This window comes from Anguilla rostrata, chromosome 6 (genome assembly GCF_018555375.3).
Source record: "Anguilla rostrata isolate EN2019 chromosome 6, ASM1855537v3, whole genome shotgun sequence".
Classification (NCBI taxonomy): domain Eukaryota; kingdom Metazoa; phylum Chordata; class Actinopteri; order Anguilliformes; family Anguillidae; genus Anguilla; species Anguilla rostrata.
In genome coordinates this window covers 51518287-51541291 of record NC_057938.1, presented here as the reverse complement: position 1 = coordinate 51541291, position 23005 = coordinate 51518287, and the positions used below count along the sequence as shown (strand labels likewise).

The following is a 23005-nucleotide window of genomic DNA, read 5'->3' as shown; positions in this document are numbered from 1 at the left end:
TCACCATGGCAAGGCTGCTCTGATCTTGTAAATGAACAGCGCAAAGGTATTTATGGGTACACCCCGAGGCTAAGTGCCAAGATTAATCCGTGGATATTTGTAACAATTATTATTAGTCTGACAGATTGCTGGAGATACTAGATCCTCCACTGAAAGGGTTGGGGAGCCAATCCCCCATTCATACTTACGAGGGAGCTTTAAAAAAAAAAAAAAACTAATAAAGAAACACTCCAGCAAGCGGGGTCTGTGCTGGGTAAATCTCATAAACCACCTTTGTCCAAAATGAAAGCATCAATGAAGGTCTGTTTAATGTCTGGTGGGGGATGTATTCTTTTTTTAAATACCTGGGAAAGAAGCATATCTGCTTGCATTGCTGAAATTAAATGGATTGAAGAGTGTTTTCCCCACACAGTTGAAAGGAGGTAATCAGCCAAAATAGATGGGGTATGTGTATAGCCTACAGGCCAGACCTGCAGTGGGTTTAATAATTGTATTTTTTCACGATCATTTTATATTATTTTATCGACATAGCTACAATATATTCAATCATATTTGTCCTTGACATTAAACTTAAAATGTATTTTTGAAGTCTTGAACTGCATATATTTCTCTTTGTGATTTTAAGATGTGGCCTCTTGGTTCTTAGTTGTACTTGTCACGTTTAAAGGTTGGATAATGCACTCTTTTTTTGTAGTAGTGTGTTTTCAGGGTATATTAGGAGAGGTCTAATCTGTTCTTTACTTGATTTTGTCTCTCAGTGTGTGTGGTATCGGTTTATTAAAGGTTCTTTGATCTTTCCTGCTGTTATGTGCAAATTCCAGCGACGAAACACTTTGAAAAATCATTCGGTGAAGTTGACGGCTGACATCTGTTTAGCTGTGTTTTATACCGTGGCTGCCCAAACAGTTTTTTCCTCCTGAACTTTAACAAGGCAACTTGGCTTGACAGAGGCTTTTATTCACAGTGAAATAACTGATGTTTACCGCTGTTTGCAAACTGCTGTTTTAAACACCACTGTAGCCACCACATCCAGTGTCTAAATGGAAGACTTTGAAGGGCTAATAAGAGATTTCCTTGATAGCAAGTGTCAACTGTCGCGGCTATTTATTAAATTTATTTTAAAGTGTGCCACAACACCGAGTATTTCTCACACTTGGCACAGTGGCTGTTAATGACGTATGATTGTAGATCCACACCCATCATCGTTATTGATTAGGAAATGTTTTGGTTGACCTTGAGTTAGGATATATTCCTAAGGCCACACGGTGTGGTCAGTGATTATTATTAATAGGCATCAGGTGACGGCTGGTCTGTGGCCATTCCTCACTGTCAGTCCAAGGCTCTCTGGCTCTACTTGCATTTCCTGGTCAAACTGCTATTTTCTGCGCTGGTCTTTACCCATAATATAATTGTACCGAATTTGATTTTGATCTGAATCTTTTTGGTGAATTGAGTTATGGGTTGGATAGAAATGTTCCGTATGTACTGCTGTGTTGACAATGTGTTCTAATTAATTCATTTTTCAGAAGCCTTCTATAAAAAATGAGACCACTTGAAGCGTATCTTTGCTGCGGTTGATGGAGAGGCCAGCACAGGCTCTTTCAGGGCTCAGGCCTGTTAGCCAGCAGCAGCACATCACAGGATATCTTCTTTCTATTAAAAAAAAAAAAAAATAAATAAATAAATAAAAAGGAAAAAAAAGGCAATTCTCAAGATCCTGGAATGTCGCTCCAGCTACCTGTGTTCTCTGTAATTGTGTTGGCATGCCGTCTTCCTCTCTGGTAGTCTTCCTCGCTCGGTTTTGCTGACACTCTTCTTCACCCTCACGGCTGTTGTTTTTCCACCACCAGGCTTTTCCTGCCGCAAAGTCTGGAAATGTAGCTTCCCCTGGCCCCCTGGAGTGCGCCGGTGTGATTAGTGTACAGGATTGGAATTCTAAACCAGTCTGCTGCACGTTACCCTCCAGTCAGAGCTTCAACATTTATTCGGGGCAAGGCTGAGCCGCTCTTGGGCTGGCTGGACTGGTTAAATATCCATAAAAATACAGTTTTTCGTATTCATCTGGGCACACGGCGGTGTTAAATTTTTGTTTAATTTGTAAAAAAAAAAAAAAAAAATTGAGTTTCAGCTATCATATTTGTTTAGAGTGCGTAAATAAAGATTGCAGAAAAGTTTCACGAAACCAAAAAAAAAAAAATGTTGTATTATGGCTTGAGTGAGAAAAAGGCAAAATATGATTCGGGCATAGCAAACAACCAATATCTCTATTAATCATTATACGAATTTGGAACCGCGGATGCATGGTAAATGTTTGATAAGTGGCTGAGAGGATATTTCGCGGGCTGCTATTCAACTTTTGTTTGTCCCCCTGTTCTGCCCCATTTTAAGTACCCTCGCTGCATTTCCCCTGAACAGGCTTCGTTTCGGGCCTTGGTTCACCGCTGTCCTTGTTTTCCTCCCCGTTTTTTCCCCCCACAAACGGACGCTCTCGTCGTGCGCGTCTCTCCGCTCCAGACATGAAGGAGTAGCCCTTTCTCGACGATCCTCGTCGCCTCGTCGATGAAGACAGCGCCGCCACCAGGTTCTCACAAACACTTTCTGCTGCGACAGCCCCCAGAAGTGACAGACGCAGAAGGTATTTGTCCTCTCGGCTCTTATCAAATACACGACCCTTCACCGCCCCCCCCCCCCCAAAAAAAAAAAACAAAAACAAAAAAAATCCCCAAAACAAATGTCGTCTTTTTTCCCCCCCTGCTGGATTAGTAGCTTTAGAGGGACGGGCCCTCGCTCAGTGCTGACTCTTAAGTCCCTGGCGGGGGGGTCGGGGGGAGCAGACGCACTGGGAGGGCCCACCAGCTTGTCCCGCATGTCTAATTCTATCAGCCTTGGGGGGCCACTTCCCATTTGAGCTTTGACAATGACATCCTATGGTGAAAGGGAAGCCAAAATAATAATACCCCCGCCCCCCTTTCAACCCCCTCCACCTCTCCCTCTCCCTCTCCCTTCTCCTCCTCCTCCCCCTTCTCCACCGCCACTCCTGACAAGATGCCAAGTGACAGTGTTTTAAAGAGTATCTTGATAAATGATGACCCCCCCCGCCGCCCCCCCCCCCAGGCCTCAGGCTGCCTGAAGCCGAAGGCTAACGGTGCTTAACCTCGAGGAATTTCTTCCCCGGTTTCATTTCTCTCCGAAAAAAGGTGTAAAGGAAAAAAAAAACATTTAAAAAAAAAAAAAAAAAAAAAACAGGAGACTGCAGCCCTGTCGTTAAAATAGCACGACGCCGTGTTTTTTTCCCTGTCGTAATAATTTGGAGTCTGTCTGTATGTGCTGGCGTGATACACCCTGGTGTCAATTTACTGCTGATGATTACAATAAAAGCTTTATGTATGGAGCATGAAAATGTTTTTCGCGGTTTTATGAAATTGCGCTCTCCTGGTTATTGTGCCGCGCTGAATTTAATTTTCCGGGCACTGAAATTGTAAATGAGATTTTCATGATGTGTGTTTTTTTTCTTAATGCCCTGGAGGCTACTGCTGTTTGGCCTCACTGGTGTTTCTTCGTATCGGAAAAGCGTTGCACACACACGGTCGCGTGTTCCTGCGGCTTACTGCAGTCTTTGTGCAAGACGAGATTTCTTGTCGATCGGCCGAACGGGAGGGCCTGGCGTTTTAGCGCTTAGCGCTCGCTAATCGCTCTTTGTGTCCTTCGTCGTTTATATTTCACATATTTCACTTATGTTTATGTTTTTACTTTTGTTGCGGCTGTGTTTTTCTGTGGCCGGTCAGGTTGTCGTTTCTGTTTTTCATCATTGTCGCGTCATTCGCGTTTTCGCTGTTTGACTTCCTTCATTGGTGTTTCTGACATCTTAATGTATTAATCATGATAGTCTATGATATTATAGCTATTCTGTGGTGTACATAATACAGGTTTAAAAAAAAAAAAAACTTTTTACAACACTAATAATATTATCCTTTGGGCCTAACTAATAATGAAAAATATGATTATAATGATACATATTTAATCATAGGGATCACTGATCATAATATAAGCTTAACTCATTTAGTTTTTGCATAAAAGAGAATGTTTCCTGTCACGGTTCCTCTCATATATGGGCCAGTTCATGAGCGAAACCACAGCCAATGAGGGAAGGTTAAAGGACATGTGCCCCGCCCCTTTGTTTACGCCTGTGACCACACTGTACTCTAAATACGGCTTACGAGCAAATGAAGACGAGGGCAGACAAAAGAGGCTGGACTGTAAGGAAGTCATCACTGGGTCAAACGTGATGTGAACCAAAAAAAGCAGAATATAATCATGTCGTCGCCACAGCGACGACCAGGCCAAACAGGAAGTGGGTGAATTCCCCCTACCTGGGGAACGAGGGGTGTCGGCTGTCGAAAATAAATAAAGGCGGCCTGTCAGGCGGACACAAAGGGAGACGACGGATGTGTAACCGCGATCCCCGCGCCGGGCTGGAGGCCGTCCCACCAAAACCCGCCCGCCTTCCAAAAAAAACAAAATCACAGGTCTCGGGGATGTTCCTGGGCTTTTAAAGAGAACGACAGCCAGGAGTGCGGCCAGAAGAAGGAGGAGGGGGGTGGGAGAGGTGGCGGAGGTGGTGGTGGTGGTGGGGGCGGGGGTGCTGAGAGTAACTCCAGACCCACAGCCAGGAATCGTTTGTTGGGACTGGTAGTAACAGTAGGACAGGTAGTAACAGTAGATTACTCCAGCACCCAGACAAAAATATTAAGTAACATCTGTATTCTGTGCTAGGGAATGTAACTGTGTGCATGCGTGTGCATCTACATGTATATATGTTGCACATAAATACACGTGCTATAACTGTATTACTATTCTGCCTATGTACGTAGCTGGATATTTACTACGTATTGTAAATATCCAGCAACATAATTGGTGATGTGTAAAACAAAAGTGTCACCATGGATACGGGCGGCTGCTCTCCATCTCAGTAATAATGGAATGAAGTGAAAAATTAAATTCCATGACTGCCATTGTACCCCTGAATGAGTTCCGTCAGATGATGCTTTAAACTGGCAGATTAGTGCTTTTCTGATTCATGAAACGCCTTGAATGACAGAGTGAAATGTCAGGACGAACAGAACGTTGTGTGCTTCCCCATCTCCGGCAATAAGAATTGGTTGAAAGTGCCTCAATCAACCTCAAGTTTGACTTCAACTGACATTGGTCCTTTTGTGTAGGGTATTCTTTTAATTTGCATGACTTTTTAGATTTTGTAATATATACCAGACATTGGAATTTGTTCTATTCCCAAATTCAGGTTTTAATTTGGGCTTCTCAGTTCCTGAAGCAGTATCTTAAAAAAAAAAAATAATAATAATAACAGAATTTTTTCTTTGTTTCTCTTTGCACTAGAATGTAAGAAAAAAAGAAAATGACTTTTGAGTCTGATGTGCTGATAATGGAGTGCGTGTGTCAGCTGCTGTCCAAACCCCTCAGCCAAAGAGAGAAATCAGATCTTATTTTAGATGCAAAATGGAGCGCGGCCTTGACGCCGGTGATTGTGACACTAATGGGTTTCCCCGTGAGTGACGGGGGGGGTGGCGGGGGGCTCTCGTTCCTTGCGCTGTGCGTTTTCGTCGTTCTGCGGCGTAGCCTAGCGTGGAGTCGTGCTCGCTGGGTTAAAGCGGCGCTCCGGTCAAATCGATAATTTCTAATTATGGATTCGCCGGGAAGTCGTGCCTGCGGGCCAGAAGGCTTCAGTGCGTGAGGAGATCCAGTTAATATTAATCATAAGTATCGAAACGAGGCCGATCATGGACCCGGAGTGAGAAATTAAGCCTCTGTGCAGTAGCTACATGACCAGTTGGTATTTACTGTGGCTGGCTTGATGTATTACAGCTGCAAGGCCAGGGAAAATGGCCGATTTCAAACAAATCGAAACGAGTTTTTGGAAATGTTGTGTAAATCGTAAGACATGGTCACCATTTTAGAAGTTGCAGATAAGTATGTCAGAACTGCGATTGAAAAATGATCAGGAAAAATAATAATCTTTATTTTGAAGCTTTGGGAAGGTGTCTACATGTATATATTACTTTACCAGCATTTAGCAGACGTTCTTATCCAGAGTGACTTACACAACTATATATATAAATATATATAGTTAAGATACTGTACATTTACTGGAAATATACGTCCATCAGAACTATTTCCTTCAGTTCTTAGTCAAAGACCAACTGTGTTGTGAGGTCCGTGTGTCAGACCCAAAGGATAGTTGACTATTAAGTTAGTTCTGATAAATGTACATTCTGAACATTCAACAATAGTCATGGTTCAGAACCAAACCAAACAAATTTTAATCAAAGCAGATCCAAGAATATAAAGAATGAGTCAATTTCATCTGTTCTTCCCTTTGATTGGTGAATTTAGATTTTTTTTTTTTTTTTTTTTTGGAATGCTAAGTTAATCACAGATGATGTGCTTTTTCTCAGCTGGATCCCATACATATGCAAAGTGACACATTGTTTTTTGTGTAAGGGCAGATGACTCAGAAGTTGCTGGCGCCCCCCCCGCCGCGGCAGCCGTTCTGACTGTGGCTCTCTCTTTCTCTCTCTCTCTCTCTCTCTCTCTCTCTCTGTCCCCGTGCCTCCTTCAGTGTAATGCTGTGCTCCAGGCGTGCCGTGCTGTGGGAATGAGACTTAGAGGCAGGGACCTTGAAGATTCTCCCGTATCCTGGATACCCAACATTCTGGGAGTGCAGAGCGTCAGGCTGCGGCTGAGGCTGGATCGCCGTGACAACAAGGGCAGAGGCTGTTGGCAGCTGGTTGACCTGGGCAGCGGGAGCGAGCAGACCTGCCGAAAACTCCGGGACAGGACGCCGCCGGCTCTGTCCCACAGTAAGACGGCTGGCTCCTTCTCATCTCTGCGCGCTGTGTGTCTGTGTGTGTGTGCGCGCACGTGCACATGCGTTTGTGTGTGTGTGAGAGTGAGTGTGTGTGCAGTCAGGCTGTGGTTTGTGCGTGTGTGTGTGTGCATGGGCCTGCGTGTGTGTGTGTGTGTTTATAAAGTGTATGGTGGTATTGTTCATGCTAGGCTGCTGGGACATCACAAGTGCAGTATTTTAATACAGTTAGTAAGCCAGTTGAAATAATATTGTTTTGGCAGTTAGGGACTGTAAGTAAGGAGGCCTGTCTGTAAAGCTGTATGAGGTGGTAACCACTCGACCCAGCTAGCATTGCTGACGTCAAGGCTTTGGTTGTAGCACTGGATAAGTTCCGATGCTTCTTTGCTAGGTGATTCGTCTGTTCTGCCATTAGCCCCTCCCACTTTGTGCGGCTTGTGTCGTCCCTGATACGAAATGTTTTTTCTACAATTTTCAGAGATTAAATAACAGCCTAATGTGTGAGTTAGTGAGTGCCTGCCTCTGACAGGGTCTTAAAGGGAGGACCACTATGACAAAATCTCAGATTTGCTGAGCAAATATTATTCATGTTAAAGTGTCCCTTCTTGTGAAGGAGGGCCTGTTATTGCTATTATTGATTTCATATTCTTCAGGTTATGTCAATAATGAGAATATTAAGTGATTCACTGCCTCCTGTCGTAAACGGGTTGATTAAAAGCTGACGCTGCACAAAAATGCAACAGAAGTTTTCTGTGTTGACTCTATTCTACCGAGGTATTGTCATTGTGTGAGGATAGCATGGCCTTGTGATGTCACTGTTCATCGGAACGAAATATGATAAACAAGGATTCCCCACCACTTTTTTTTGTTGTTGAGAAATCAGAAAGGTCAGAGGTACATGAAATAATGTTGCTTTTTGATGCAGCCTATGTTAGTAGTTTAAACGAATTAAAACCGATTGTAGAATTACTTATGTGATGACTGCCTTCTCTATTTTGCCATGTTGTTTTTAGTTACTAAGGGAGAGATTTCATGTAGACAGTGGCATGTCGTGTTTGAGTGTGGATTAAGTGGCTCTGTGGTAGAGGACTAAACAGCCCCTGCTGGTGGAGGGAGCTGTCTGTGAACGGAAAGCCTTAGTTACAGGCATATGAATGCACAACGTGGAGTTGGTTAGCCTCGTGTCTGAGAGACCGTTAAGTGTTCTGGCTGAGATCTCCAGACCAGCCTTCTCCTTATCATCAGTTTACTGTGCACAGCCCTCAGGAGCACCATTGAGAGGGCTCTCTACCCTGCTTATAACCTTTATTGCTGATATGTTCTGGTGATAAAAAAAGGTGAAAACCTGCGTTTTATGGGTACTTTAATGTATATGTTGAAGGATTTCGTTGAAGCTTTCAACGATGTGTTGAAATGTTTTCCTGCCAAAAATGTAGGCCTATGTATTTTGCTCATCTTTTTGAGTATTGTAGATGCATAATAATAATTATTAAAATGTTTTTTTTAAACATGGTGGATATGGTTCGATACCCAAGGAGGCCTCGTTCTCAAAACACATTTCCAAGACATTTCCAATTTGACCATTTTAACTTCAGCGCATAGACACTATACTGATCTGGGAACTATCATTGGGAGAGATTTTGGGGGAAAAAAAGTCATTTTGCAGTAAAATTTGAGCAGTGATTGATTGATTAAGATTTTAATTACCGCTCCATTAGGCAGCTGTAATCTGCTCTGAAGGACTGTAATAATCCTACCCCCCCTACCCCCCCACCCCCCCTTGATTTTCTCTAGATGTGATTTTCTCTTCCATATCTTGAATGAGGGCGAGTGAATCTGTGTGCACACGCTGTGTGTGCATGGCTCAAATTGGTTGATAATTGTGCTCCATTTTTACCCTGCTTCGAGTGTTGATGTGAATGTGTTAATTTTTGAAAGATAAAAATGTGTTTTTTTTTTTTTTTTTCAGTGTTCTGGCTAAACGTCAAAAACACCGCTCAGTATCGTATGTTCTCAATTCCATATTCACACTCGGGTGCTTCAATCAGTGGCATTGCGAATCTTATTTTTATATGGGTCCGGGTATGCAGATGCACGTTTATCCATTTATTAGTGTAATGCACCGCATTAAATGCATAATTTTTATGAAACAAAGACCTGTGTTTACTCAGCACATATTCTTCCACAGTTTGGTGAATTCAGCGATGATAAATAATGCCATGAATTCTGTTTCATAAGAAAAAGGTATTAATTTGCATTTGTTTGTTAAAGATTGATTTATTTGGTATATATATTTATTTTGTCAGAGAAATGTACACCCAGTATAGGTAGAAGCCTTTCATTCCTCACACATGAAATCCCAAACATTTTCTCTTTATAGCTCTGACCATAAGAAAGACAAATAGACTAGTCAATGAAACATCAGAGGTAAAAATAGGCTACATGTGGATTTAAACATACTTCAAAGGGTGATAAGTGCACATGCGGTTGAAAAACTAGAGCAATAGCTTGTGAATTTATGCAGGTTAAATTGTGGGACCACGCTACCTGCTTACGAGAATTAGAGGTCTAGGTGTATATATATGTGTGTATATATATATATATATATATATATATATATATAGAACTTGGAAAATCAAACGTGCGAGGCAGTCGATAATATATGTATATATATATATATATATATTATTATATTTCAAACTGCTCTGAAAGAGGAAGTAAAGGTGGATAACTGTTATGCTTTTAAACATTTTATTTCTACACCTGGTCGTGTGGGGTTTGTTGCTGTGTTAGGTTCTCTTTCTGTTGCCATGGTGACATTACCTTTGCTGTAAATAACCACATAGACCATTGTTTGGAATATCACTCTGCTAATAATGTTCCTTCCTCCTCAAAGTAGCACCTTGCAAGATTGAACAAATAACGCTATTGTGGTTATCAGTGGATGTGGAGTGGCTGGACTACGTCAAATTAATTATTGGATAGCTTGTCATCCAAGACTTCAAAATGAGCACAATGTCATTCACTGGTGCTAAAAAAAATGAATTCATTATAGATAATTATTCATGATAATTGCCATGGAGATGTGTGCAATTGAATTATGTTGTTTAGCCTCAGTATAGTTAAAACGTAAAACGTTTTGAAGTTAATAGTTATTTGGAAAGCCTTTAAAATATTGGCATATTTCTCTAGCTCAACATGTTTGACATAGGTGTACTGAAAATTAAAAGATAATTTTTTATTTTAAAAATATAATGGCTAAACCCTTTTCTTGTCGGGATTTCTTGCTGCAATCGTGTGTCCCCTTTTTGTGGTTTCAGTTTGTACCTCCTGTTTTGCAGACTGTATCAGATGGCTCTGAGTCTGTAGTCTTTCATTATTTCATAAGGATGTACTATTTAATGCACGCTTGTAATACAGCTTTCTCAAGTTGTTTTAACGAGAGGCTCGTTTGATGATGAAGCTGTATGTGATAATCAGTTTTTTTTTAAAGCATGTTCTTAATCATTCCTAAAGAAACATGCAGTGTTTCCTTTTAATTCAACTATCAGGGTTGCCGTGTGACTTGTATTTGGATGTATCTGCGTGCGTCTTTAAGAAAAATGGTTCAACTTTAGGCAGCCGGTCACGTGAGCAGATGGTTGTGATGCACTTTTTTGCACGCCGCACAGGGTCAGTCGTAAAAGCATATAACAGCGCTGTAAATGGGTTTCCAAAATATCAGGATGTATTCCTGGGAACTTGGGTTTTTTTTTTTTTAGAAATTTAGGTGCGCTTATTCATCAAATTATGTGGAGTTAAAATGCATTCTAACCATTATGGTTCTATTTTCGACTTTGAGCTTTGAACAGTTTTAAGGATGGGAGCATTTGCACACCTGGGCAGTTTGCGCTGTACAAGTGGGTGAGAGGAGGTATTCTTAGAAAGAAGTGCTAGTGCGTGTGTGTGTGTATGTGTGCGTGTGTGTGTGCGCATGTGTGTGTGTGCGTGTGTAGGTGTGTGTGTTTGTGTGTGTGCTTGTGTTAGTGTGCGTGTGCATGTGTGTGTAAGCGGGTGCGTGTGTGCGTGTTCGTGTGTATATGTGGGTGGGTGGGTGTGCATGCGTGTGTATGTGTGTACGTGTGGTATGCGCGTGTGTGTGTGCGTGTTCGTGTGTATATGTGGGTGCGTGCGTGTGCATGTGTGTGTGCATGTGTGTGCGTGCGCGTGTATATGTGGGTGGGTGGGTGTGCATGCGTGTGTATGTGTGTACGTGTGTGTATGCGTGCGTGTGTGTGTGTGCGTGTGTGTATGCGTGTGTGCGTGTTGTACGTGTGTACATGTGTGTGTGTGTGCGTGTGTGTGTGTGGGTGGGTGGGTGTGCATGCGTGTGTATGTGTGTACGTGTGTGTATGCGTGTGTGCGTGTTGTACGTGTGTACATGTGTGTGTGTGTGTGTGCGTGTGTGTGTGCGTGCGTGTGTGTGTGTGCGTGTGTGTATGCGTGTGTGTGTGCGTGCGTGTGTGTGCGTGCGCGTGCATGTATGTTTCCGAGTAGCGCACACGCCGGTCTCCCTCCTCCAGCATTAACGTGGCGTGTCCGTCAGGTTTCCGCCACTGGCCTTTCCGACGTGCGTGTGAAAGAGGAAAAATCCGCGGAAATAAAAGATGACAAAAAAAACCATGTCCATCCATCATCCTGTCGCTCTCCCACACTTTGACCAAAAGCGCAAGGTCGAGGCTGCTCTTTTTTCCTTTTCACTCTTTATTTTTTTTTCTTAACGTTATGAGAACCGGTTTGATTGAACACCCTCTTACGTTTCACCTTTGCCTTATTACAGCCCCATCAGACCGCCATACTCTTCTTCTTTTCTTTTCTTTTCAAAAAACTCTTCCTTTCTTCTGCTGATGAGCACGCTGGCTCGGGAGGTCTCGCCTCTGTGTGTTTTGGCAGAAATTCCTGGCGCTACAAAATTCGAGCGCATTTGCCGTGGATGCGTACCAGCTGAAACAGCTGGTTGAAACCGCCCCCCCTCCTCCCCCCCCCTTTCAGACCCCCCCCGCCCATCAGCCTCGCTAAGCCCGGCTCTTCAGCCTGATCGCAGGCTGTGAGAGCTGGATTGATGGCTCAACCGTCCTGCTGTCTGCTTTCTGCTCAGAAGAGCCGGGAATGGAACCCAATGAGGAAACGCAAGAACCTGACCCCGTCCCCTAACTCCACCCTGCTGCCTAACCCTGCCCAACCCCACTCCTGCCTCCTAACCCCACCCCTAACCCACTCCTGCCTCCTAACCCTGCCCTAACTCCACCCCTGCTTCCTAATCACGCCCCTAACTCCACCTCACCCCTAACCACGCCCCCCAACTCCACCCATGCTTCCTAACCCCACCCCTATCTCCACCCCTAACCCTGCCCCTAACTCCACCCTGCTTCCTAACCCTGGCCCTAACTCCACCTCCACCCCTAACCCCGCCCCTAACTCCACCCCTGCTTCCTAATCCTGGCCCTAACTCCACCTCCACCCCTAACCACACCCCTAACTCCTTCCCAGATGAGAGAGAGACAGTGACAGACAGTGAGAGAGAGACCATGTGACCATGGGGCCCCTGAATTTGTGATTGTACAGCACGGGTGCCCAGCGAGGGCCGATCCGTTTCAGAACTTTGTGCCAAATTTCAGTTCTCAGTTAGACAGTTGGCTCTATTATTTTCTTGATCTCCCCCCCCCCCCCTTTTTATTTGATTTTTAATTTTATTTTCAAAGTAGCATGAGCTACACGGGTTCTTGGTGAAGACGTTTTACTGGGGTCTGACAGCACTGAACCAGGGCTGGCGTGTGCAGCTGTGTGGCAAATTGAGCGAGGCAGTTGAGATGGAACAGAAGCACCACAGACACACCAGCCCGCCTGGAACAGGAGGGTCCCTGCTGAACCCGTGCTTTTCTGCATCTGTTCTCATACGCCAGTCCCATTAATGCTGGATGTCTCTGATCCTCCAAAGTGCCAGGCGTAAAATTAACAATAATGATATTAATTTGCTTTCCCTACCTACACCCCCCCCCTCCCCCAAGCGTCCCTTTCCCCCCTCCAATTTAAAATCACAAAGCCCCCGCCCAGTTAGCAATAGCCTGAATCTAGTCCTCTAGAGGGGTGGAAATATATGTTGAGAAATGATTTGACAAGCAGACTAGGTTAGCACAGGTTAGGTGTTACCGTCTAGGTGTTGAGGTGAAAACCTGGCTGCATTTGTTAGCAAAGTTAGAAAGTTTTCTAGCCGACTAGGATGACGTCGTCAGATTAGCGGTGAAACGATACGACAGTATTCCATGACGGCGAATAATAAAATGGTGCCGTCAGTCAGAAGGTAACACCGTAAACACCAGAGCTTCATTTCCACACAGACTTGCTTTCCCCCACACTTTCATCATCACCGGGAATCTTCTGGCCCCCTTTGAAATTTCGGTTCACTTTACACAGAGGTACTGTTTTTTTAAAAGGCTGTACGTCTGAGAACCTTCGCGCGATTTCTCCCGCTCGTTAGCTGTCAGAGGACGTTGCCGTCTCCGACAGGTTATTCCGCCTGGTTAAAAGGGCGTCCGCTGCAGCCGCGTGGTTTTGTTTGGCTTTTTAAAAATAAACACGGGGGCTGTGGTGTTAAACGAAGGCCCCCCTCGGCCCCCCCTCGGTTGGGCAGAGTTAAGGTCACACGGCTAAAAGGAGGAGGAGGCGACGCTTTGAACTTGCGAGCTCGCTGCGTTGTTCACGAGCGCCGCCGCTCAGGTCACAGCGATGTGCTGTACGCGTTAACTGAGAGCCGGGGGCCTGTGCTACGTTGCCACAGCCACAAAAAGATTCACAGCCTCAAAAAGATCAACTTCAAAAAAAAAAAAAAAAAAAAAGTGGCGGGAAAAAACCCTGAACTGGACTGTCTGTGTTGCGGAAATTCTAATTGCGCTGGACGCCTGGCGATTTTCCTCGGCGCTGCACTGGTAGGTGGTAGAAGAGCTGGTGTTGGGTGTTTTTTCTGTGTTATGCATCATTACGCATTGGCTAAATGCACAGATACAGCTGTCATTCACTTACAACAAGGCAGGGTTCGCTCAGACACGTTGAACGCATTTGCGTCGACGTCGCGCCTTTGGGGTCGGAGGCGAACTAATGTGCCGCCGTGACCGGATAAATAATTTCTCGTGAGCGAGGCCGTAATTCACTTTGGCGGGAACCCTGTCGGCGCGTAACGCTGGTAACGCCGAACAGATCCGACGATGCCGGGCTCCAGACTGCTTACCGTCTCTTTAAAAAAAAAAAATTTAAAAATTTTTTGTGTGTAAAAAATCAAAACCGTTAGCACTAGCAAGACCGGGATGCACCGCACATGTGATTTGATATCAGGAACACAGCAGAAATAATGCGGAGTGGGGTGGGGGAGCGAGAGAAAGAAGGGGAGTGTGTGTGGGGTGTGGGGTGGGAGGGTGGGCGTTGCTAATATTTATGACCTGTGCTGTGCAGATCTGTGGGGAACACGGACTTGAGGGACACTGATTTGGCTCCAGCTGAGAATTAATCTCTGTCATCCATTACTTGTTCGTCGAATCAACAGTTAACCGAGGCGTTTTTTTTTTTTCTTTCCTGCTCGAGACAACACAAATCCATTGTGAGCCCCCCACCCGGCGCGTTCCGTGCATCTTCCCACACCTGGACCTTCTGGAATAATCTGTTTAGAATTCCCTGAGAGCTGGAAAGATTGATCCTCCTGGTTATTTTAAACTTCCTGTCTGCTGTGGAATGCTGGGACAGAAATAGCCCCCCTCACTGATGGTAGAGTGCGATCGGCTTCAGCACTGGGAGGTTTATTGCCCCGTAATGCTCCCCGGGTACTTCAGGAATCCGTTAGATATTATGTTCCTGTCTCCGCACTGCACTGGTGGTCCTCAGACAAAAGATTGTCCGTGTCTGTGGGGTTTCTTGCAAGGATAGTCTGGCCATTTATCGCAGAAGTGTCCAACCAGGTCCAACCTGTGGGTGCAGGTTTCATTTTTAGCCCAGCTCTAAGACGCCTGATTCTACTCATCACGGTCTTGATTGAAGAGCGTGATTAGTTAACCATCTGAAAGGTGTACAGTAAGCATTTCAAACCTTAGTCGATAATATAGAAATGGGCTGTTGAAAAGCTAATGATGGAAAGTTTTCTCCCTTGGAATTGTGGGTAGAATATATCTCCCCTTTGCTGGGTCATGGTGTATCCAAGCAACCATCCATTAAGACTGATATGGCTCATGAGTGCTGTAGAGGGGTCAGCCTCAGCCCGGATGAAGGAGTTAATCAACCCCCCAGAAAACTAGCGAAGCCACGCGCGATGTGGGATTTAAATCGCTCTACATGTGAAGATGTTCAGACGTGAACCTTCTTTTACATCTGTACTAATAGCAGTGTTTTTCTGGCAGATTATTTGGTCTGTTGAAATGCTGCTGTTGTACACCATATTTTCCTGTTGATCTCCACCCCCTCAACATCCAATCAGACTGCTTTTCTGTGTGTCCAGTAGTCAATGCAAAGCAATATTCAAGCATTCGTTCTCAAAAAAAAAAAGATAGTTGGTAGATATTATATTTATAACTGTACAAATACAAATGACAAGTATAGTACTGTAATATACTGATGCCTGCTCATCTGTATTGATAACTTTGACAACAAAAAAAAATGGAAAAGCCCCAAACTAATAATTTGAATCCTGAATTAAAATGCAAATGCCTACCTCTATCAAATATTTGGACGGTTGGGGCCAGCCCTCGTTTGCACTAAATCAGATGACAAACTTGCTGCCTGCACTAAGAAGTATCTAAAAGTCCCAACTGGTCCATTGTTACACGCACCAGTTTTTGTGTACTATGCATTTTATGGACCGCACACCTCTCACTGCGCAATTATGTATTTTATTAATTACTTTTTTAATCTGGTTCATTGCATCGAACATTAAATTTTTTATTTTCTCGCTGCGAGACACGGATGGTGCTAATGACCGCTATTTTTCTTCGGAGTTACGGATAATTAAAATGATCTTTCGTTAGGCAAAGCAATAATTATCACGAAACTGCGGCTTTAAATACCATTAATATTGTTAACATTGTAGGTTGTGAACGATTGGTGTTCGTCTAGTTATCGGCTAGGTTGAACTGAGCTTAGTTATTTTGACGACGACATTTTTTGACGAAGACACCATTTTTATTAATAAAATGTCTCCAATAAAGATATTTTCCAAATGTAATGATTCAAAATGAGATGGGCTGGAGTTATTCCATTACTCTCCCAGTAACTAAGGGGTAATTACTGGTAATTAATGCCTGCAAACATATTAGTTAATAGACTGAAATGTAAGTGTTACAAATGGCTTTAATGCTTGCTGGGGAAGCTACGGAGGATTTCTTTTTTAATTTATTTTTTTTAACAGGGCAGCAGGCAGTTCCCCTTCCTTTATACAGACAGGGGGAAAGCAGGGGGTGTTACAGATAAAGGTGTCATCACAAAACCTCAAGGGGGGGGGGGATCTGTAAAGGAGACTGACAGTCAGCTGCACTAAAGACTATGCTACAGTCTCTTTTTTTTGCGTGCGACTATTAAGCAAAGGTTATGGAGTATGATTATTAATTTCAAGCTAATAAAAGCAAATGCTTCTGTAGGTTAAACCAGAACTGGCTGTGTATTTCTGCCCAGTGGAAATAGCCCGTTCCATGTGAGCCAGTCCGGGTTTTACGACCAGCAAGCGAGTCTTCGGAGCGTGCTGCTTGCGAGTCTCTCACCAGCATCTCTCGCTCTGTTCACTAGCCAGCTCGCAGTAAAACCAGGACTGGATCAAACCGTGGGAAGTTAATAGCGTCCACACAGACTGCAGCGGCATCTCCAAAATAACCAATAATTCAATTGTAGACGCATCACAACGTGATCATTTCGATCCTAACGAAGATCCAGCATAGGTTGAAACCATTCTGGTGCATTTAAAAATAAATTCTTTATTTTTTTAAATGTATTTTTCTGTCCTGCACCAACATCACTGATTTGGCTGTACTTGCATTAATATATATTTTTTAACGTATTTACCCCAGAATTTCTCACAATAAACTGCAATTATTAATTATTAAACCCTGAACTATTACTCATTAATTCCTGCCATTGCCTGCATATGCAATGCACATGGCCATCGCACCCAGGGTTGAGTCAGATTATCACCCTGCGATTATTATAAGTATTATTTATGTAATGTAACTTTAGTTAACCTCGACAGATTAACATGCCTTGTTGTAGCTTGTAGCTAATGTTTTTTTTTTGCGACACACCAGCACGCCTCCTCACCCGCACACCTGCACCCCAGCCCACCTGCACACCTGCACCCCAGCCCACCTGCACACCTGCACGCCGCTCTAGCGTGTGAGGAGCCAAACTCCTCTGCGCCGTAGCGCTGCGGCGCTGGTGCCGCTAACGAATAGCCGGGTTACTGGCTGCTGCTTCGTCATGTTGACAGAGTGCTTCCTGCTGTCAGGCTCTCCGGCGAGTGAACTTTCTCCCTCTGTGCGCCTGTGTGTGTGTGTGTGTGTGTGTGTGTGTCTCTCTGTGTCTCTGTGTGTGTGTGTGTGTGTGTGTGTGTGTGTCTGTGTGTGTGTGTGTGTCTCTCTGTGTCTGTGTGTGTGTGTCTCTCTACGTGTGTGTCTCTGTGTGTGTGTGTGTGTCTCTGTGTGTGTGTGTGTCTCTGTGTGTGTGTGTGTGTGTGTGTGTGTGTGTGTGTGTGTGTGTTTTGGCTGTTTCCCAGCTGCATTGCAGAGAGAGATGGGGAAGGGGGAGGGGGCAGCCCCTCCTCCCCTCTCTCCCCCCCCCCCCCCCCCCCCCCCCCCCCCCAGTGCCGTGTGTCACCAGGTCACTCGATTTATTGAACCCGGGGTCGGGGCCGGAGTCCAGACGGGACCCGGCAGCCAACCGGCGCGGTGCAGCCGCTCGCTCCTGCGTGGTGAAGTGCTCGCGCAATTTTTGGCGCATGCGGTCGCCGTGGCGACCGACGCGCAGGCAGCCTGCGCGGGTTAGCCGTTCTCTCCGGCTTCAAGCGTTCCGCGGTTGTGGCGCGTGCGCTCACCTTGGCGCACCGTACCTCAGATACCAGCTCCTTCCGGGTCCTTTTTGAACGCGCCCCAGTTCTCTGACGTGCTGAGGCATACTTTTATTGCATTTTAGGAATTTAGCACCTACTCTCAACCGGAGCTACTTGTACAACTTACATTCTCAAAAGCAACTACAGAACACGGGTCCGATAAGATGTAATTCTCATTAAGTCTCAGCTATCCATAGCCGTGAACACCAAGTCTAGTTCACGGAGTAGGCATTGGCTAGGTCCATAAAGCTATGGCTAGTCAAACTGGAAGTGAGGCATGATTACTGGAGACATGCCAAAGAGCTACAACATCAAGATGTGTAAGTGCTAGATGAAGGTGCAACTTTCACAGCTGATATAATTCCGGTTAAGTACCTCACTCAAGGGTACAATGGCAGTGCCGCAGCTGAAACTCAAACCTGTGACCAAACCTGAGTTCCTGTTCCAGTTCCCTAAACGTTTGGCGACACCAGCCTAACTGAAAGGTGCCCAGCTCCTCCTGGGAGCTGACCCATCTCAGTCTGGGAAGCTTTGGGCGATGTGTAGTGAAGCGGTTGGTACATGAGGATGATGATGGACACTGTGTGACCTCACAATGGGACTAGGCCGGTAATACATGCTGTCTGAGGACCAAAGCGTGGGGAAATTGCGCAGAACCTGAACTATCCATGCACTGTTTTTGTTTTTTTTAAACAACCTTAAGGTGGGGCAGATGAATTCTGGATGGATGGCAATTTCATTGTCATATCTTTGTATTGCAAAACTCTGGTGTTTTTCTAAGTCGTGTTTATTTTATTGTATTTTTTTTTGTTTGGTAGGATAGGATTATCTACACATCTTCAAGAAAATTGACAGTTTTAATTAAGCTCGGACATTCGTCACCCGCGCAGACTGCCAGTACTGTCAGCGAAGAAAGACCAGCATCCTTTTCATCCGGTGGTCTAATCAACAAAGCGAAATACATTTTTGGATGTGCCGCTGTCTACAAATTAGACGGAATCGGGGAGTTGAAAGGGGGGGGGGGGGAATCATTTTTATTTACCGTCTCCTCGAGAGACGAGGGGAGCCCCATCCATGCGGAATTCCTTAATTAGCATGAGGAGACTGACATTTCCATTATGACCGTACAGTTGAGTAAACTAGGCCGGTCCCATCTCCAGTAATTAGACAGATAAATTGGGGGGGGGGGTGGGGTGTTGTGCTGAAGTAAGCAGTCTCTTGTACATGAAGCGGGGGGTGGGTGGGGGGGGGCAAGGCCTTCCGGCCCTGTGAGGACTGTGATTTGCATGCCCGGTGCTGTTGCTTCCGTGGCAAATAGCCTACCTGAAACTACGTTTAGGAGCCATTTCGCCTTTTAAGCTCAAAGCACAGAAGTGCTTAACGCTCTGCATCAAATGTGTTGCATTTCTTTGATATTCACTAAGTCGCTCTTGCTCTCTCTCTCTCTCTCTCTCTCTCTCTCACTCTCTCTCTCTCTCTCTCTCTCTGTGTCTCACACTCGCACACACAATTATTTATTTATTCTGCTTTTTCTTTGTGTGCAAAAGAAAGAAGAAAAAAACAAGACCCCAAAAATAAAGCAGCCATAGATTCCCTGCTGGTTTTGAGGCTTCCTACAATGCCCATTGGTTGGTTACCCCTTGTAGGCCTGTGCATAGGAGAAGAGGGACATGGATGGTGTCTTGGCTTTTTGAAGAATTTAACGGAAGGGTCAACAGACACTAATAAATTTACTCTGTGGTACATAGTGACCCACTGCGTAGGCTGTTCTTAGTTCAATATAACTCATGTGCTGTGCTTCTGAGAAATTTTAATGAACCCGAGAATAAATATGCTCCTATAGAGGAATATATATATTTTTTAATTGGCTGATTTAAATCCTTTGTGTTTTTTTTATTATGGTGTAGAATCAAAAATTTCTACATTTAACAAAGTCTTATTTTTTGCTGATCACAAAAAAAAATCAATCCTGTAATTATCCGAATGTAAAATAGCCTACGCTGTGTTTGAAGAGCTCTACATGATGTGAGATGGCGCTGCTACATTTCATTATAATGACAATAGTGCCGTTGTATCTTTCACTCTCTGTACGCAAAATGGCAGAATGAAAAATCAGAACATGGATGTTCAGTTTTAGACGTTGGCCGCTTGCCCAAGCTCCCTTTATGCTTGGGACGGAAGCCTCTGGAAAGCCTTACAAGACGTAAACAGACGAACCAGTGTGGCTTCAAGGGCCGTGCCAGCCGCGCGGAACAAGCGCCGTTTTCACACAGTAGGAAACCAGGCTTCCTGTTTATCATCTGAAACTCAATTTGGAAAAAAACAAAACAAACAAAAAAATAAATAAAATAGACACTTAACCGGCATTTTCGTATCCTTTGCTGACAGACGCCGTCCTCCTCCAGCTGGGGGACGAGGTTACCGCCGACCTGTTTCGTATCCTAATTATCCCCCCCCCCCTCCCCCCTCGTCAGAACTGCGTGCGAATCGCGTATGCCGCCGCTGCCGCCGCCGCCACCACACTGTACAGGGGGGGGAGAGACGGCCGGCGGCGGCAGCGGCGGTTAGGATGTTAGAGCCCTGTTGCCATGACAACAGGAGAGAGGGGGACAGTGCTCGGCGCTTGGCGGCGGTGACGGTGGAAGCCGGAGACTCCAGCGCGGTGCGACGCGGCTGCCGAGGCCAGAGGAGGACTGAGAGGGGAACGCGGCGCCGGGCTTCAAAGCCGTCATCCGGGGGATTTTTACCCTGAACAGCGCGGAACTGAAAGCGGGATTCCGTTTTTTTTTATTTTTAAAAAACCCCCCTCTCTCTCCCCCCCCCCTTCTGACTCATATTGTTTTTTTAATGGTACGTGTTTTGGGTCGATCCTTTTTGTTCTCTACTGCTTCTTCTGCTCGTATTGTATTTTCTGGTTTCGCTTCTGGTCTTTGCTGCATCATGAAAGGGGAAGAGGAAGGGGAAAAGGGGTAGCATCGCGCTACGCTACGTCGCACATGAATATCGGCATGTTCACGCGTAGACAGTTTATTCATTTATTTTTTTTCCTTTTGCTTCACATAGGCCCTCTTTCTGTCTTTGCGTAACCGTGCGTTCTGTGTTTTGTTTTTTTGGGGTGGGGGGTGGCGGGGGTAAGCCAGCTGTTGGCCACCTCCCCGGACGCGATGTGGTTCGAAGCTGTCATCGTAATGGAAATTCATTGCTGTGTAGCCATGGTAAATGGAGTTTTTCTGCCTCTGTGCTGAATGCATTAGTCTAATGAGATGTTTGCAGCTGGTGCGACCGGCTCCAGGATTGGGGGAGAGAGAGGGAGAGAGCGAGCAGGAGGGAGGGAGGGAGAGAGAGAGAGACAGAGAGAGAGAGAGAGGCAGCACAGCACAGCACAGCAGAGGTGGAACGGTAGGCAGGGGGGTAAGATGGCTTTTCGGTCTCTCTGAGCAAAGCCCCTGTAGCCCAGAGCCCGTAGCGTAAGGACTGGAACCGGAGAGCCGAGCCAGGGAGCCTGGAGGCTGTGGTTGTTAGCGCCGTTGAAAGGTAAGCTAATACGGGAGCTCCTCGACCCGGACACTGGAGCTGGAACGGGGGGGGGGGGGGGGGGGACTCGGGGAGGGGTGAGGGCGGTGGGGGGCGGGGGGATGTGTGGTAGCTGTATCGACTGGAGGAGGGGGGATGGGGATCGATGTTTGAGCGCGGTGAAAATGCTTTATGTGGTCAGATTTCAGCTGCTGCTCGCTGTATTTAGGGGGGTTTGTTTCTTCCCCAACGTTGCGTTCGGCGGCTGTGCGTTCTCCTCGGTGCCTGTGGTGCGTTTGTGTGTTTACAGCATCTTCTGTGAGCTTTAGTGGCTTCTGTTTACATTAAGGCATTTTGTGCAAAATGGTTCGCTTGGAGTGATTATTATTATTATTATTATTTTTTGAAAGCGAGTTTTTGTTCCATAAATGGACTGAGGTATTTGACAGCTATCTGGGTCTAAGGCCGTTTGTCTGTGGGGATTATTTTGTTAAGCCTTTCGGTGAATATTCCAGCGTGTTGTCTGTTTTTACCATCCCTTTGTCATCCTGCTGTAGGTGTATTTAAAACTGGAGGATGGGATTGTAATTAAAAATGAATTGCCTGTGTGTGTGTGTGTGTGTGTGTGAGTCTGAGTGTGTGCATGCCTGTGTGTGTATGTGAATGTATGTCTGTGCATGTATGTGTAATTAAAATGGAATTGTGTGTGTGTGTTTTTGTGTGTGCATGCCTGCATATGCGAGTGTATGTCTGTCTGTGTGTGTGTGTGTGTGTAATTAAAAAGGAATTGCCTGTGTGTGTGTGTGTGTGCAAGCTTGTAGCTGCGTATGTGTGCCCTGAGAAGGGGTGTGCGCGTGTGTGTGTGAAAGGGTGTGCGTGCAGTTGCTGTGTGTGAGATTGTGTATGTGTCTGTGTGTGGGTGTGTGAGAGAGTGGTTTGTGTGTGTCTGTGTGAGAGGGTGTGCGTGCAGTTGCTGTGTGTGAGATTGTGTATGTGTCTGTGTGTGTGCGTGTGAGAGTGGTTTGCGTGTGTCTGTGTGAGAGGGTGTGCGTGCAGTTGCTGTGTGTGAGATTGTGTCTGTGTGGGTGTGTGAGAGTGGTTTGTGTGTGTGTGAGAGAGAGGGGGTGTGTGTGTGTGTGTGTGTGAGATTGTGTGTGTGTGTGTGTGTGTGTGTGTGTGTGAGAGAGAGGGTGTGTGTGTGTGTGTGAGATTGAGTGTGTGTGTGTGTGTGTGTGAGATTGAGTGTGTGTGTGTGTGTGTGTGTGTGTGAGAGAGAGGGTTGTTTGTGTGTGTGTGTGTGTGTGAGAGAGAGGGTGTGTGTGTGTGTGTGTGTGTGTGTGTGAGAGGGTGTGTGTGTGTGTGTGTGTGTGTGTGTGAGAGGGTGTGTGTGTGTGTGTGTGAGAGAGAGGGTGTGTGTGTGTGTGTGTGTGAGAGGGTGTGTGTGTGTGTGTGTGTGTGTGTGTGAGAGAGTTGCAGTAGCAGTGTGTAACCGAGCTCCGCTC

General features: G+C 45.4%; 1 protein-coding gene across 7 annotated transcripts in view; it reads left to right on the top strand.

Annotated features, from left to right (window-relative positions):
• The window catches only part of scml4 (Scm polycomb group protein like 4), a 50536-nt gene that overhangs the window by 2523 nt on the left and 25008 nt on the right, over positions 1 to 23005 (top strand). For 3 of the 7 annotated variants that reach the window (XM_064340423.1, XM_064340420.1, XM_064340421.1), the window contains one exon: positions 6635 to 6875. In XM_064340423.1, the coding sequence (XP_064196493.1) occupies positions 6671 to 6875 (205 nt within the window). In that variant the 5' untranslated portion in view covers positions 6635 to 6670. Of the gene's footprint in view, positions 1 to 2514; positions 2636 to 6634; positions 6876 to 20492; positions 20841 to 20896; positions 21206 to 21337; positions 21525 to 23005 lie in introns of those variants that run through there. The other 4 variants (XM_064340419.1, XM_064340425.1, XM_064340426.1 and 1 more) reach the window with 4 other exon arrangements.